We start from the raw sequence: 18,393 nt of genomic DNA, 5'->3' as shown, positions 1-18,393 counted from the left end.
TGTTTGTGAAGCATGCATTTGGCACACGATATCATAAGTCCCAATAAAGGTTGAAGAACGTAACAAGCCTTTGCTGAGCTTTGTATTTTTATTTCATTTTACTTGAAAGCCAAGTTCAGAACTGGGCAGGTATTTCCCACAGCATACGCACAAAGAAACCACTGCGTCATTACAATTATAAAGCACTAATCACACAAAAGAAAGCTTAAGAGGCTCTTTTTATTGGATGTATTCCACTTGTTCTGTTTGAGGAAGATGCATATGAAAGCAGTTTTTATCCTAAACGTGTAGCTGTTTTCACTTAATATAGATGTTGTCGACTAGGCGTCCATGGCATTCCTCTGAGCAGTTCTCAGGGAAAATATGTGTTGACAGTGCAGCACGATACTCCTGCCAGTTCCTAATAAATTTATGATTCTTTGTGAAACATTTTTGAAAACCACTTGCTCAAGAGTTTTAAAAGTAAGGAGTAGACGGCAGTAAAGCATTCACAGCGAGGGGAAGAATGTATTTGCCCTTTGCAATGCTGGAAATGTTCATCAGTGAGATCCTAATGAAAAACAAGACAATTAGCAACGAGCGGAAACCTTTGTCTTGAGATGTAACGGTCAGCTGTGTTTTTGGTGCATCTTGAAACTTATCTGTCTACAGCTGATGTACTGTAAAGTCTCAGTTTGTTGAGTGAAGACTTGCATGTTGGTAGTACTGATCAGGGCAAAAAAATAAATAAGTAAAAGAGGAGCCAGACATCTGCCAGGCTCTGCCCTCTGGCACAGCCTGTATTGCTATAGAGGTGAGTCAGCGGAGCTTTCAGGTGATGCCACAGATGACCGAGATTCAGCTCATCCTCCATATTTGTCACAGACCTTTTTTTGGGATACAGCCGACCAGTGCAAAATCTACCAGTGAGCACTAGAAACAGTTCACAACATCTGTTACAATCTTTACTCCATGTAATGAGTTCCAATCCAGATAGTAATTGCGTTGCTCTGGAATATGACTCGACATATCTGCCAATATCGCTCTCCCTCTCTCTCTCTCTCTCTCTCTCTCTCTCTCCAGGTGACTACATCCTGGAAACCAAACCTAAAGAGATATCAGAAGCTCAGCGGTTAAACTATGAGCAGGTAAGGCCTGACTCATACCTAAGCAGGCGTGTGTTTTTGCTTATGTGTGTGTATTAGTAAGCTGCTGACTGTTCACGGTGCTTGAGGAGGAGCGAGGGCTGTTTTGGATGAGTTGGCTCTCACTCTCTTGCTCTCTTCTCACCCTCTCTGTTGAAACGACAAATGTGCACGTTTAACACGAGCTATCTGCTCTGCTCGCTGTCTCTATTGAGATTTCTTTTTACTACAGTGACGACACTGCCGCGCTGCTGTGTCTCATGTCCTGCCAACACCCCGTGTAGCTGCTTGTTTAAACTACAACGGGTTTGCACATTTGCATTGACATAGCAGAGAAGGGCAGCGGATGTTCCATAATATGGTAATAAGGGTCGAGTTGATCGCAAACTGCATACATACGACTGCAGCCCAGCTTTTCTTTTTTCTTCCATTGCTCTGTATGTTACATAAGATGTGTCTTGCAAGGCCCAGGGAACAAAAAGGGTCAACAGTGTCAGATTATGTTGTTTCACATGGCAGTAAATGCTTAGAGACGCTTGGGTAAGTTCAGCTCCCGGCTATTACTGAGGCTGTATGTGTGTGGCTCACAGTGAGAGGCTCTTGGAGATGGAGCTGTGGTTCCCTTGCTTCCTCCCATCTCCACTGCCTGCCTCAGAGTGTGGGAGGGGCCCTGCCTCTTCTCCATTTGCGTGGCAGAGCACCAGCACATCTGTGAATGATTTCAAGCCACACTTGTCCCTCGTTCAGAAAGGGCAAAAATAATGCGCATAGGTTCTTCATAGAAGCTCTCTGGAGCGACCTTTCTAAATTTAAGTTGAGCTGAAATACAACCTCTTGAATAAATCAGCAGTGTCCTCAGCATTCAGAGTAAGGGAGTGGTCAGGGTATGCGTTGCATAGTTATTATGGTGGTCTAATCCTAGATACTGGCCCAGGAGTTGTTTTGCATGTGGGTGTCCTTGTGTCCGTTTGCCGCCTGCGTTTGCAGTTGGGCTGGTTGACACAGTTATGTGGAGACTACAGCGGCCAAGGCTTCTTGGAAGCTGGAAATTATGATTTAAAAAGGAACAAGTCTGAGATGTGTCGTGGATGAGAATCAGATGGTGCCCTCTTCTTGATATGTTGCAGAGACATATTTCCGTTGCTCATTGGATTGATGCAAAATGCAAATGAAGTTACCCCGACTTTGAAAAGGATGCTAGGAGTTCATAACCGAAGTAATTCTATTTATAAATTCCGCTTAAAAGTCATCATCTGTCGCAGGAGTGCATGCGGATTAAAATAGCAGATGCACGGCTGCTCTTTAGCTATTGTTAAATATTTACTCGGTGAAGCTGAGGAAGTGAGTGTAGTTTTGCTAGGCTTTCGTCTCAGTGGACCCAGCTGAACACTGTGATTCATCCACAATCACTGAAGGAAGCGGGCTGGGTTTAAGCATCCTCTCTTGTTCCTATTTAGTGTCATTCATAGTATCGATCATTATTCACAAGTATTTTGCGCTGAGTGAAGCAGGTACAGTCCCAGCAGCTGTAGCATGACTCTGAATTTCTATATGCCCTTAAGTGTGGATTTTTCATTAACGAAGGCAAAATATTTGTGTGTGGTATGTTTGAAATCTCTGTCGAAATAAGCCAGCATTGACTGTAGTTAATAAACTTTAGATAATAGAATAAGTTACAATTAAAAAAACCAATCATACAGCCCAGTTTATAAGGTTTATGGAGGTCCTTGTGTAGTGCAGATTACTGAAGGAGTTATAGTATGCTCTCAGTTGTGTGGGTTGTGGTATCAGAGCCTGATTTAATCCGAGTTGGCTCTATCTAATTAAAAGATGAGAAATGAATGTCTACGCAGAGTTGCCAGTTTATCAGGTTTGTTGTGTAAAAGGTAATTTGCAGGTCTTTTCAACCTTGTATTTTATAACAACTACAGTAAAAGTACCAACTGAAAAAAAACATTTTATGTATGTGGTTATTTTGAATTGGATGCAAACAGCATGTTTCAAAAATGTCAACAGAAGGAGAACAAAAATGTAGAAAAGTTGTGTAATACTAAAAATAAACCAGGGGCCAGGTCTTAAAACTAAACTAACTCTCTGTATGTATTATTGTAGGGTCTACCTTACAATATAAAGCGCCTTGAGGCGACTGTTGTTGTGATTTGGGGCTGTATAAATAAAATTGAATTGAATTGAATCAATACGAATAGAGGCTGAGTATTTTTGCGGTAATGGTCAGTTTGGTGGTCAGAGTTTGGGTATTTAATATTTAATGAGTCTTGTACGCAGGGGACAGTTTAAAAACGAGGTTGAATGGCAGTGACCTTTAGGCCACAGGAAGGGTATCCATGAAAGAAATCCTAAAGGCTGTATCCTGTGAGCTAACAAGGAGAGTGACCCTCTGTGGATGCATCAGTGCACACAGCTTGGTTAACTCACACATTTGTGAAGGCACCATTAAAGCTAAACAAGTTTCATCCAGACTCAGTGAATCCGTGCTTGGTTTTAGTGAAAACGGTGGAAAACCACACATATTGCAATTGCACTGTTGTGCTAAGCTGGCCTCCCTGCTGTCTGGACCTGTCATCTACTAATTAGTGTCAAAGTTCTCAATGTTTGATGTGTCATCTTTATTTGTTTTGTTTATTTTTTTCCATTAAATTTCAGTAAATTCTTTCTTAAATGCGTTTGTACAATTTAGTGTAATCCATTGCGAGGGCTCCTTTGCAAAAAATGTATCTCTATGAAGCTTGATGCTTTGACACTGTCAGAAAGAAACTGATTTCTTTTAGGACCTGGTTTGCTTTTCTGCTCTATTGGGAAAAAGAAATATTCCCCCCATGATTTAGACAGATCTAGATTTGTCTTGAATCTGATGACCAAAATATTGAGTATCAAACGCTGCAGATGTGAGCCAGCACAAAAAGTGTGTCCCACTTTGTGGGACATTGCCGTCTTGTAAACTGTTAATAATTAACACCTCAAACTAATGGGTCATGACATTATGTAAGACTTCTGAGGCTGCTGGCCTCCATTCATTGACTGATGTTTTTTAGGCTCAAAGATCTATTGTGTATATGTATAAAGATTTATCTGGCGTGTAGATGTACACAGATGACTGCAGGCAGACCCATAAAATATGCATCAGCTTGCACAGACAACAAATATCTGACAGCTGTATTCACTATTCTCTGTTTGCTTCACAGTGACATAAAATGTACAGTGCATCCTCTGAATCCTCTGATTTCATAGCGCTGGACAGTAATGGACAGAAGCTTTGTGGTAATTTTTAAAACACAGCTGATTACAAAGTATAAAGTCATTAGTGCTGTTTCCCTCCAAACACACGGCATACAGTGCTCAGACTCGTCCCATACTTTTGAAATCATCTCTGGAGTTGCTGTTGTTGTTATGTTACCTACCAACAACCACATGAAAGTCACAAATCCCATCTTTCTGACAGTGTGTTTTGATCGTTACTGGTCTTGGAAAGGCTGCATAATTATAGCACTTTAAAATTGGACTTTTCATACACCCTTTATATTTCTATCAGAACCTGGTGCTCAGTTGTGTTTCTTCACAGTAACAATCAGATTTTATGTTCTTTCAAATCTAGAAATAAAGCGAGCATCTTCTTATTGTTTCTGCATGACTGGTGTCACGGTGATTTCTTGGCTTCATTATGTTGTAAAGTGGGAACGGCTACATGTGTTCTGTTCTTAATTGGAACCTTCATCTTAAGAAAATAAATCCTTTTGGGAACAAAGTCCCTCATGTGCTCAGAGAGAGAAGCAGAGAGGCCTGCCCTTAGACACCTTCGCTTAGACTGTGTAAAAAACAAACAAACTGCAAGGCCCCAGCAGAGTACCATGCTAATGTTACGCTGTGGAAGTGTAACACGGCGGGGCTAGATGAACGTGTGCGTGATGCAGTGCTAATCATCTGATCCACGAGCGCTCATCTGCTGTTGGAGCTCTCTGCCCTAAAATGAGGAGATGTGGTCCATTACACATCCCTGCTAATCCTCCCATCACTGCCGCTTATAAGCATCCTAATCCACACACTCAGATGAGCCAGCTGTGGGCTTTCCACCTCAGCTCTGTGCACCAAAGGGTCAAAGCTGGAGCAGCCCAGCGCTTATTGGACACGATCCTATTGCTAGCAGGGGGATGTCAAAACACTTCACAGAAAATACTCTGAAGCCATTGTGGGAAAAACAGGGGAAAAAAGGAAAGACATTTCTGTATTAGATGGTGGGAATTTTTCTGCCTTTTTATTGTTTGTCTATTACTTATTTAGTCTGGTGTGGTATAAATGGCTTTGCGGGGAGGTCTTTTATAGTTAAAAGTCCAAAATGTATCCCCTCCTTCACATTTTTCAAAACTATCCAGTGGGCCTGATTGGAGTCTTTACCAGGGCTGGTTGTAACCCCTGGGCTTTATGTTTGACACCGCCGGTCACCCCTGAGTCCACACAAACTGCCCTGAAAACATGAAGACATTTCGATGCTTGCATATTAGATGTAGTGTATCACAGAAATAAAGTTTTTCATTTGCATAGTGATTCAAACTAGATCATAATAGTAAGACCATATTTTATTCATAGTTTTATGGAAAATGTGTGCAAAGTCATGTCCAAAATAATAAAATTGATTTGTGTCAGACAAAACCCTTAGAAAACATTTCTATAATTCATTTGGAAGCATTTTCCCTACAGCTGCTTGGAATTACTATTATTATTAGTTTGGACAAGCGAAGTTTTTAACTGATTAAACATATGAAGGCATTTTTATAATGCAATACAGCTGAGAGAAAATAAATGGGGTTTAATCGTTTAATATTAGAATTTAAAAACTGAAAAATGCAAATAAATCTCCACTTTGTAGGCTCGTATTTATCTTTCTGGTATGTGTGACGGTGGTAATTGGTTTTTGGTTTGTGGAACTTTTTTTTAATCTTCCCATAGAACACACTATACACTCATAATAGAGTTGTCGGGCTCAGCTGCGAGGCTTATCTTGATTTCAGAGTTAAATGGCAGGAGAGGTTTAGTGCCAGCTGGGAAACATTGCTCTGAGGCTGAGTGCAGGAATTAGTCTCTCTCATTGGGTCCTCAGGTGTGTGGTGCAGTTATGTATATAGAGTATTTGCTCTAATATTCATACGGTGAAGTAAAAAGGCTGGTTTTCTAATTAAATCCTCTCTTACCGATAAAGAAAGAATGCCAGTCGGATCCACAGAAAAGGATTTTCCACTTACGCACGATGTATTTGTGTCTGCTTTAAAACCTTTTTACTCTACAGAGATAATGAAAATCCACCAGTCAAAACATGGCTAATGAGAAGTACAACCAGAGACTTTTCTATTAAAATTTTTCTTTCTAAATGTGAGAAAAAAAAATAAAGATTTGCTGATATTTGTTTGAAATATACTTAAAACATGTTTTTGTATTACTATATCAGAAAAGCCTTTTTTATGTATCTATAGCACACGGATCAGGGTCAGCCATGTGCTGTGGATCATCGTGTGTATGTGTGCTGCAATAACAAAGGAGGAAAAGAGCTAGCACACACCTAAAACATTACTGTAAAGAGGACGGGGTGTGTTTGTGTGTGTGGGAGTGTGTGAAGATTGTGGAACAGCTGATAGTTACTAAAGATGGCCTCCCAAACAACTTCACATTAGGTGGTAAAATGTGTGCGAATGCTTTGAGTTTAGAACGAGCAGCATCCCGAGGAAGTCATTATTAAAAACATGGTGTTGTTAAAGCATAACAAAAAACACAACATTTAACTATCAATATTAGGGCAGCTCATTCAGACAACTTTACACCAAGCATGGCATTTCCTTGGGTCCCCAACCGTACACCTGCTAAGTGTGAAGAAAAGAGGATGAGCAGTTGTCAACAAAAGCGGAGTACAGGCGCACACATAGAGACTAATTCCTCTATAGTGAGAGGTTTTCTTATCAGTGTAAAAGACAATGTTTTTCTCAGTACTGTTGGATTTGGCTTTAATTGAAAAATAGCAGTGGCATACAAGCTCTCAGTCAGGTTCTAATATGCAGGATGTAACTGAAACAATTTGAATCTCATGCAAAATGATGCCGTCTCATTCATACGACTGTTAGTTTGTTTGGGCTTTTTATGCAGGGATCCTGCTCTCTGCCTGTTAGGCCTTATTTTCTTCTTATGTTGCTTATTAGGTGGTATCTGGGCTGCAGCCTCTGTGCAGTGATTGTGTAGTCACTGGGCAAGAAGAGTGTGCAGGGTTTGAATGCAGGTCTCTATGAAAACACAACAACTAGGTTACGGTTTAGCTTCAGGCCTCCCTGTTTTCTCACCTGTGAACTATGTTTTTAGGTTGTGTTTACACAAAATCCAAGACCTTCCTGTGGGTTTATGTTCAAGGAGTTGAACATAAACAGGTGTTTTGTTTCGTTTTGTTTTGTTTAAAACTTACAATGGTTGTGCAGTCGCACTTTTTTTCAACTGAGAAATATGCCAGAATTTCCCATTTTTCTCTCAAGCAGACCTTGAAAAACTCAGCCCACTCATTACAAGAGGAACTAAATAAGAAATCTTATTTTTACAGGAATTTAAATGTTGAAAGCTTTGTCCACTGCTGCATTCACCCTTTTTTCTGTGCCTCTAAAGTATCTGCCACTGTGCACTGACTTGTGTAAAGCACTTTTAAAACATGGGTAAGCTATTAAGAATTGAAACTTGACTTTAAGAACATTTTAACAAGAATACACTGAGAAGTGGGTGAGGGAAAACTGAAGCAAAATAAAGCAAATCAACACTCTGTTTTATAATGGAAAATTAAGCGCACAGGTGAAACACAATGACATGGAACTGTATTCACAAACTTACTGCAACGGGGACCGGTCATATCTGACAAATAGGCTCAGTCATCCAGGTTTTCCAGGATTTAACTGTTATACCCAGAATGCCAGTTTGTGCTCTCTGTTTGGGGGTTAAAGGTTTGTAGTTCCATAGGTTTGATTCCCAGCTCCTCCAGTGTCCATATTAAAGATCTTCAATAAGATGCTATACAATATAAATACAGCCCATTTACCACACCACGTACAAATCAGGAGCCTCTGATTCTCTCCTGGTTCCTGTGCCCAGCCACTACTGTCGGGTACACGGCATAAAACATGATCTAATCTGAAAGATAGATGGATGTGGATTCAGTTTTTTTACTTTTTCAGGACTTTTGTTTGTTTGTATTTTTTTCGCCTCCTGGTATCACAGCTCAGTCCGTTCATAGCAGCCACAGTGGGTTTGTTTTGTCACAGTGTGATAGCGGCAGGGGGGTGGTATCATGCGAAAAAGTGACGTCAGTGCATCTTTCGGCTACAGTGAGTCATCTCCCATCATCTGGTCATAAAGACATGACACATTGAGGGAAGAAACGACATTTGAAGTTGATCTTACCAACTGCTGCAAGCAAACAAAAAGTAAAAATCTGCTTTACTTGAATTTTTGAAAGGAAAAAATAAAATATTATTATTAGCCGCTTAAAACATATACTGATGTCATTGAGTTTAGATGAAAAGATGAACTGTGTGTAGTTTGTTACGGCGTGAAATAATCACAGGAATATTTAATTGCATGAAGTTGACTGATTGAGCAAAAAGTAAAAAGAGCAGTATATATGAAAATAACTCCGCTACAATAAAATAATGTGATCTGACAAAACTACATGAAAGCAGGTTTTTGTATTGGTGTAAGTGACAGCTAATGGTTTATTTTAAAGTTCTAGAAATTGATCCACGAGGACCCCAGCAACTGTTGTGATTACTTGCATTTTTTCTGATCAGTTCAATTTGATTTGTATAACATCTGTGTCTCACGCTGCTGCGCTGTGTCCTTTCTGTTTTCTAGAACATGAGTGATGCCATGGCAGTGTTGCATAAGCTGCAGACAGGTCTAGACGTGAATGTGAAGTTCACCGGGGTGCGAGTCTTTGAGTACACCCCAGAATGCATTGTGTTTGATCTGCTGGACATCCCTCTTTACCACGGCTGGCTGGTTGACCCCCAGGTGAGATGGATCTTATTTTGCCTTTACTGCCGTAGAAATCGGCCCGTTTTCTTTTTCTTCTTTTTTTATCTTCAACATAATATGAATACTCTCAGTTTTGTGTTTTTTGTGTTTTTTTTTTTTGTTGTTTTTTTTTTCTCCACACATATACGTTGGACGTTGAATTCATTTTAGTTGTAGTCCAATTAAGTAGTCTTGTTCTAACTTATTACTGCAAATTGTAGCCTCAATTTTCAGTTCTTAGCTAACAGGAGCAGCACCTGGGTCTTCTGCTGCTGTAGCCCATCTGCTTCAAGGTTTTACATGCTGTGCATTAAACGATGCTCTTCTGCATACATTGGGTGTAATGAATGGTTAGTTGAGGTAGTTTTGCCTTCCTATCATATTGAAGACATTTTCAGCTAGAGAACTGCAGGTCCGAGGATATTTTCTCTTTTTCAGGCTTGTAAACCTCGAGATAGTTGTGTGGGAACATCTCAGTAATTTAACACTTCCTGAAATACTCACATCAGCCCATCTGCCACAACCACAGTCACTTAAATCACCTTTTATTCCCATTCTGATGCTCAGTTTGAACTTCAGCACATCCTCTTTCATGTTCACATGTCTCCATGTATTGACTTGCCCCCTTTTTTGTTTTTTAATCTGTGCTTTATTCTAACATCTCATACAGTGCAGCATCATTTTCAAGCAGTTTTACATTTCGACAGGTCATGTTTTTCTTTATTTGCATGCCACATGACTTTACATCCTCGATATGACGCTTTAAAAATTAATGTCAAAACAAGAGCATAAAAACAAATTGTTCTGATTAACCCCACAAACAGGGAGGAAATTAATAAATGATTAAACAAAAAAATGTGCCAAAAAGAATAGAAAGAGATGTGGATTGAAGCACCTTGTTGTAATTATAAGGCCATTGCAGAGTTAAAAAGCTTTATAAAACAGAGATTTTGTAGCTTCAATGACTTTTAGCTAATTTTATATGTTTGCATGCTTTTACTTCCATATGTTTTGTGGTGGTGGATTAAGCTTTAGAAACCAATTTATAATACATTCAGTGGGGGCACCTGGAGCACAAAGACTTTAGTCTTAGGGTGTTATTATTAGATTTGTGAAAAGAAAAAAAATAATGTTAAAAATGATTGGATAAAAGAAATGACAATTAAAAAGATGAACAAGAATGTTTTTCATTTGGTTTTAAACTCGTCCAATATGTGTGCCAACATTATCAGAGCACGATGTGGTTGCTTGTTCCAGCAGCGTCTCCAGTATCAGGGGCGAGTCGGAGAACAATCATTTGTTCTGCTTCAGAGGACCTGAGAGGTTGAGTTGGTTCATGGCTTAGGAGCCTGTCAGAGAGAGGAGGAGGTCTCCAACCTTTAAAAAAAATGAGCCATCCACTATAACGCATGCACCTTAACAGAAAGCTCTTTATTCTGGACATGAACAGAAATGATGAGTGTAGGTGGCAATCTCCTCATTTCAATACAAGCTACTGGAATTAGTCTCCAAATGCAGCTCACACCGTACCTCTCCATTAGCACGTAATTAGTGTGAATGCTTGAAAAGCATTCACAGTATTGTTCTTCTAATCTTTATTAGTGTGAATGCTTGAAAAGCATTCACAGTATTGTTATTCGAATCTTTATTATTATTATTATTATTATATTTTATCTATTCCGTACGTTTTTTGTAATCCTATAACTTCAAAACCGTTCAACTTAGAAAAACCATTCAAACACCGTTAGATTCCTATTCTTTTGGACAACACTGCTTCTATTTTTCATATTTTTAACATTTATATTTTTAATTTTATTCAACTTTATTCAACAAAAATTTATAATGTATTTCAATGGGGAGACCCTTCAAATCCTCATTCAACTTACTCATTTTTAAACTCTTACTACTTCCACATACATTGACATAGAGCCACCATTCAAACTTTAAAACGAAGACAAGACATTCAACTATTCAACTTGTATTTATCTTTTCAATATCTATTATACTTTTTCTTCAGTTCCAGTTTAAGTTTCATGATGTTTTTTCACCCATTTCAGAGTTTATAATGGGTGTGTATGGGACGGAATGTTGGGGCTAGAGTGAGGCAGCTCAACTGCTAGAGTGAGAGGAGCAAAAAAATTAATCTTAAAATCTTTTTTAAAACTGCTGCTGTGTCTGCAGCGTTTGCTCTACAGGTATGATTTTACCCTCAAAACGTAGCCATGGCTGTCCTCTTTCATCCAATGTGTTTACTATTGTCCTAGGTGTTATGGTTCTTTCATAAATGTCACCAATGCACAGCCTCCTCCCTCCAACTCTTCCATAGACTCTAATGTTAAAATGGCTCAGAAGGTTCGTTTGAAAATCAGAAGAGCATGGTGTCTTTCCACTGTCACCACGTCCATATAATAAGCTCCACAGGCATGAAAACTGAGAATTAGGTAGACTAGACATTGCTGTCGCTCACGGTGAAAGAATTTTGTCAATACGACTTTTACTTTTCATTTGGGAGCGATTTGTTTCGGCCTGACTTTTCTGTTCATTTTAAGCAGCAAAAGTGAGGCGCATGTCTGTGTACGTGTGTATGGAGCCATTGGGTGCGGTCACTATAGCAACCAGGCTCACACCTGCCTGCTTAACGAGCTCTGCCTGCCACTGTACCAAGATTCATCTTAAGCACTTCTCTTTCAACTGCTGCTGTGTCCACAGTGTTACAGCCATCATTTTACCCTCAAATTGTCGCCATTATTGTTCTCTTTCCAACACCGTATCTTTCAAAGCTCAGGCATTTAAACTTTTTAAACTGTGTGGATCAAAGTGGAGGGATCACATTTGAGTCATTCAGTGATTCAAAGAATATGACCTTTTAATATTCATTCAGATGTTTTCTGACTCTAAATGTTCTTTTCTCATTTCTTAGGGTTTTCTAATTTACATTTAAAACATTTTCAGTTTTTTTCCAACTCCTTCTTCTGTGTAACCTTCAGCTTTTAGCAGTTCAGCACCTTTGTTTTCAGGTTAAATTTGTTTTTTTTTTTTTGTTTTTTTTTAATCTCATTCAATATTTTTAACTCAAAATTCAGCAATTAATTCATTTCAGTGCATACATTCAGATTCAAGCATTCACACTGCAGTTTCTTCAGAAAATGCACTTTCTAGTTAGTGTGAATGCTTGAAAAGCATTCACAGTATTGTTATTCGAATCTTTATTATTATTAGTGTGAATGCTTGAAAAGCATTCACAGTATTGTTCTTCTAATCTTTATTATTATATTTTCTTATTCCGTACGTTTTTTGAAAGCCTACTCCTTCAAAACCGTTCAACTTAGAAAAACCATTCAAACACCATTAGATTCCTATTATTTTGGACATGACTGCTTCTACTTTTCTCATTTTTAACATTTATATTTTTAATTTTATTCAACTTTATTCAACAAAAATTTCCCATGTATTTCAATGGGGAGACCCTTCAAATTCTCATTCAACTTACTCATTTTTAAACTCTTACTACTTCCACATACATTGACATAGAGCCACCATTCAAACTTTAAAACGAAGACAAGACATTCAACTATTCAACTTGTATTTATCTTTTCAATATCTATTATACTTTTTCTTCAGTTCCAGTTTAAGTTTCATGATGTTTTTTCACCCGTTTCAAAATTTATAATGGGTGTGTATGGGACGGAATGTTGGGGCTAGAGTGAGGCAGCTCAACTGCTAGAGTGAGAGGAGCAAAAAAATTAATCTTAAAATCTTTTTTAAAACTGCTGCTGTGTCCGCAGCGTTTGCTCTACAGGTATGATTTTACCCTCAAAACGTAGCCATCGCTGTCCTCTTTCATCCAATGTGTTTACTATTGTACTAGGTGTTATGGTTCTTTCATAAATGTCACCAATGCACAGCCTCCTCCCTCCAACTCTTCCATAGACTCTAATGTTAAAATGGCTCAGAAGGTTCGTTTGAAAATCAGAAGAGCATGGTGTCTTTACACTGTCACCACGTCCATATAATAAACTCCACAGGCATGAAAACTGAGAATTAGGTAGACTAGACATGGCTGTCGCTCACGGTGAAAGAATTTTGTCAATACGACATGTACTTTTCATTTGGGAAGAATTTGTTTGGGCCTGACTTTTCTGTTCATTTTAAGCAGCAAAAGTGAGGTGCATGTCTGTGTACGTGTGTATGGAGCCATTGGGTGCAGTCACTATAGCAACCAGGCTCACACCTGCCTGCTTAACGAGCTCTGCCTGCCACTCTGCCAAGATTCATCTTAAGCACTTCTCTTTCAACTGCTGCTGTGTCCACAGTGTTACAGCCATCATTTTACCCTCAAATTGTCGCCATTATTGTTCTCTTTCCAACACCGTGTCTTTCAAAGCTCAGGCATTTAAACTTTTTAAACTGTGTGGATCAAAGTGGAGGGATCACATTTGAGTCATTCAGTGATTCAAAGAATATGACCTTTTGATATTCATTCAGATGTTTTCTGACTCTAAATGTTCTTTTCTCATTTCTTAGGGTTTTCTAATTTACATTTAAAACATTTTCAGTTTTTTTCCAACTCCTTCTTCTGTGTGACCTTCAGCTTTTAGCAGTTCAGCACCTTTGTTTTCAGGTTAAATTCGGGGGGTTTTTTTGTTTTTTTTAATCTCATTCAATATTTTTAACTCAAAATTCAGCAATTAATTCATTTCAGTGCATACATTCAGATTCAAGCATTCACACTGCAGTTTCTTCAGAAAATGCACTTTCTAGTTATTATTATTATTATATTTTATTTTTCCGTACGTTTTTTCAAAGCCTACTCCTTCAAAACCGTTCAACTTAGAAAAACCATTCAAACACCGTTAGATTCCTATTCTTTTGGACAACACTGCTTCTATTTTTCATATTTTTAACATTTATATTTTTAATTTTATTCAACTTTATTCAACAAAAATTTATAATGTATTTCAATGGGGAGACCCTTCAAATCCTCATTCAACTTACTCATTTTTAAACTCTTACTACTTCCACATACATTGACATAGAGCCACCATTCAAACTTTAAAACGAAGACAAGACATTCAACTATTCAACTTGTATTTATCTTTTCAATATCTATTATACTTTTTCTTCAGTTCCAGTTTAAGTTTCATGATGTTTTTTCACCCGTTTCAGAGTTTATAATGGGTGTGTATGGGACGGAATGTTGGGGCTAGAGTGAGGCAGCTCAACTGCTAGAGTGAGAGGAGCAAAAAAATTAATCTTAAAATCTTTTTTAAAACTGCTGCTGTGTCCGCAGCGTTTGCTCTACAGGTATGATTTTACCCTCAAAACGTAGCCATGGCTGTCCTCTTTCATCCAATGTGTTTACTATTGTCCTAGGTGTTATGGTTCTTTCATAAATGTCACCAATGCACAGCCTCCTCCCTCCAACTCTTCCATAGACTCTAATGTTAAAATGGCTCAGAAGGTTCGTTTGAAAATCAGAAGAGCATGGTGTCTTTACACTGTCACCACGTCCATATAATAAGCTCCACAGGCAGGAAAACTGAGAATTAGGTAGACTACACATTGCTGTCGCTCACGGTGAAAGAATTTTGTCAATACGACTTTTACTTTTCATTTGGGAGCGATTTGTTTCGGCCTGACTTTTCTGTTCATTTTAAGCAGCAAAAGTGAGGCGCATGTCTGTGTACGTGTGTATGGAGCCATTGGGTGCGGTCACTATAGCAACCAGGCTCACACCTGCCTGCTTAACGAGCTCTGCCTGCCACTGTACCAAGATTCATCTTAAGCACTTCTCTTTCAACTGCTGCTGTGTCCACAGTGTTACAGCCATCATTTTACCCTCAAATTGTCGCCATTATTGTTCTCTTTCCAACACCGTATCTTTGAAAGCTCAGGCATTTAAACTTTTTAAACTGTGTGGATCAAAGTGGAGGGATCACATTTTAGTCATTCAGTGATTCAAAGAATATGACCTTTTAATATTCATTCAGATGTTTTCTGACTCTAAATGTTCTTTTCTCATTTCTTAGGGTTTTCTAATTTACATTTAAAACATTTTCAGTTTTTTTCCAACTTCTTCTTCTGTGTAACCTTCAGCTTTTAGCAGTTCAGCACCTTTGTTTTCAGGTTAAATTCGGGTTTTTTTTTTGTTTTGTTTTTTATCTCATTCAAAATTTTTAACTCAAAATTCAGCAATTAATTCATTTCAGTCCATACATTCAGATTCAAGCATTCACACTGCAGTTTCTTCAGAAAATGCACTTTCTAGTTATTATATTTTATCTATTCCGTACGTTTTTTGAAAGCCTACTCCTTCAAAACCGTTCAACTTAGAAAAACCATTCAAACACCATTAGATTCCTATTCTTTTGGACACTGTTGCTTGTATTTTTCTCATTTTTAACATTTATATTTTTAATTTTATTCAACTTTATTCAACAAAAATTTCCCATGTATTTCAATGGGGAGACCCTTCAAATTCTCATTCAACTTACTCATTTTTAAACTCTTACTACTTCAACATACGTTGACATAGAGCCACCATTCAAACTTTAAAACGAAGACAAGACATTCAACTATTCAACTTGTATTTATCTTTTCAATATCTATTATACTTTTTCTTCAGTTCCAGTTTAAGTTTCATGATGTTTTTTCACCCGTTTCAGAGTTTATAATGGGTGTGTATGGGACGGAATGTTGGGGCTAGAGTGAGACAGCTCAACTGCTAGAGTGAGAGGAGCAAAAAAATTAATCTTAAAATCTTTTTTAAAACTGCTGCTGTGTCCACAGCGTTTGCTCTACAGGTATGATTTTACCCTCAAAACGTAGCCATGGCTGTCCTCTTTCATCCAATGTGTTTACTATTGTACTAGGTGTTATGGTTCTTTCATAAATGTCACCAATGCACAGCCTCCTCCCTCCAACTCTTCCATAGACTCTAATGTTAAAATGGCTCAGAAGGTTCGTTTGAAAATCAGAAGAGCATGGTGTCTTTACACTGTCACCACGTCCATATAATAAACTCCACAGGCATGAAAACTGAGAATTAGGTAGACTAGACATGGCTGTCGCTCACGGTGAAAGAATTTTGTCAATACGACATGTACTTTTCATTTGGGAAGAATTTGTTTGGGCCTGACTTTTCTGTTCATTTTAAGCAGCAAAAGTGAGGTGCATGTCTGTGTACGTGTGTATGGAGCCATTGGGTGCAGTCACTATAGCAACCAGGCTCACACCTGCCTGCTTAACGAGCTCTGCCTGCCACTGTGCCAAGATTCATCTTAAGCACTTCTCTTTCAACTGCTGCTGTGTCCACAGTGTTACAGCCATCATTTTACCCTCAAATTGTCGCCATTATTGTTCTCTTTCCAACACCGTGTCTTTCAAAGCTCAGGCATTTAAACTTTTTAAACTGTGTGGATCAAAGTGGAGGGATCACATTTTAGTCATTCAGTGATTCAAAGAATATGAACTTTTAATATTCATTCAGATGTTTTCTGACTCTAAATGTTCTTTTCTCATTTCTTAGGTTTTTCTAATTTACAATTAAAACATTTTCAGCTTTTTCCAACTTCTTCTTCTGTGTAACCTTCAGCTTTTAGCAGTTCAGCACTTTTGTTTTCAGGTTAAATTCGGGTTTTTTTTTTTTTATCTCATTCAATATTTTTAACTCAAAATTCAGCAATTAATTCATTTCAGTGCATACATTCAGATTCAAGCATTCACACTGCAGTTTCTTCAGAAAATGCACTTTCTAGTTAGAATTTACTCTTGTACCAGTTTCAGCTCACCTTTTCTTTGAAAGTTTTATTTTTGTTCTATTTTATCAGCTTTTATCTAATCGTTCTCCAAGTCCTTATGAGTCATGATAAATTCCCACTTGCAGATGTTTACAGCAAAAACAGATCTGAAAGTAAAAGGTGACCTTTTAAAGTGCACTCTCCCATTTGATCGTCTTTTTGAGAAACGTTAATGAAAGGTCATGTTCTTTATAAGTGTGTAATCTGTATAAAGACTTAATAGGTGAGTGTAACAGATTTAAATAAGTTAACTTTTTGGGGAGCTGCTGTCATAAATTTTCTTTTGGTTTTTCTGCAGCTTTTCGTAAAACAACATCAAAGCTTGTTGAATGTTCTTTCCCACACTTTTTATCTTTGTTTACAGATGCATGATATTGTAAAGGCAGTGGGCAACTGCAGCTATAACCAGCTGGTCGAAAAGATAATATCCTGCAAACAGTCAGACAACAGTGAGCTGGCAGGAGAAGGTAAGTGCTTTCTCTACTCTCCTGATCTGCCCGACTGCTTTCTAGTCTCCCATTTCTTCTCTTTTGATCCTGTGTACTTGAAGCTGGAGAGAAAAGAGAAAAGTTGTACATTTTAGTAAAATAATAAAAAGATTTTTCTTTTCTTTTTTTTCTTTTAAAAAACAAAAAAATCTGAAACATTTTTTTGTTGGCATTACATTAGACATGCTTCCCCAGAAAACCACTGACTGAGTTTAAACAAAAACCAGGACATACTTGTGACTACTCATCAAATGACCTATTTCCTCGGCTCACAGCGTTCCTACCAGCTGTCTGTAACTTCTCAACTAAATATTTGCTCAATCAACACTGAGCTTCCTAAGTAGTTGTCAGCTGGGCTGCTACCACATCGACACATCACCGCATTAGTCGATGTCCCGATATGGTTCATTTAATTATCTTGGACAGAGATTAAATTCTGAGAAAACTGAGTTTTGTGTAAAGTTGATTAAATCTTTAAAAGATTCATTCACAATCTAGGGTAGAGTGTTTCTCAGTGGTAGCATTCCACTGATTTTGAGTTTTGAATGCTGCTCTGTTGTACAAATGTCAAATGTGACTGTAAAGGTTGCCAGTTCGAGCAGAGAGTCAGAGTTGCTCAGAGTGAGGATAGACATTACAGCAGAATTTCCACAAAGCTTTCCAAGTAGCGACCTGTGTTCATGAATGAACTGGGATTGCTTGATTGGAGTCCAGGCGACTCATCCAAGTGGTAGCTCAATGACAAAAATAGCTTTTATGGGATCTAGCACGTAAAGCTAATCAAAACAAAGGAACTAAAATTTATAGTCACCTAAATCTGCTTTATATTCCCCAAGGAATTTAAACCAATTAAAAGTCATCAGTGTTTCTTCATTTTCTAATCTAACTTCATTTAATTTTCTGTTTTGTGTTTTTTTTTCTCTTCTCTCTCAT

The 18,393-nt window shown here is 38.1% G+C and overlaps 1 protein-coding gene across 2 annotated transcripts in view; it reads left to right on the top strand.

The window, feature by feature from the left end:
• The window catches only part of mindy2 (MINDY lysine 48 deubiquitinase 2), a 29,617-nt gene that overhangs the window by 3,665 nt on the left and 7,559 nt on the right, over positions 1 to 18,393 (top strand). For both annotated transcript variants that reach the window (XM_026168871.2, XM_026168879.2), the window contains exons 3-5: positions 1,063 to 1,127; positions 9,012 to 9,170; positions 17,337 to 17,439. In XM_026168871.2, coding sequence (XP_026024656.1) covers positions 1,063 to 1,127; positions 9,012 to 9,170; positions 17,337 to 17,439 — 327 coding nt within the window. The remainder of the gene's footprint in view (positions 1 to 1,062; positions 1,128 to 9,011; positions 9,171 to 17,336; positions 17,440 to 18,393) is intronic.

The sequence above is a fragment of the Astatotilapia calliptera genome, chromosome 1, assembly GCF_964374335.1.
Source record: "Astatotilapia calliptera chromosome 1, fAstCal68.1, whole genome shotgun sequence".
NCBI classification, from domain to species: Eukaryota; Metazoa; Chordata; class Actinopteri; order Cichliformes; family Cichlidae; genus Astatotilapia; species Astatotilapia calliptera.
This window is presented reverse-complemented; position numbering and strand designations above follow the sequence as displayed.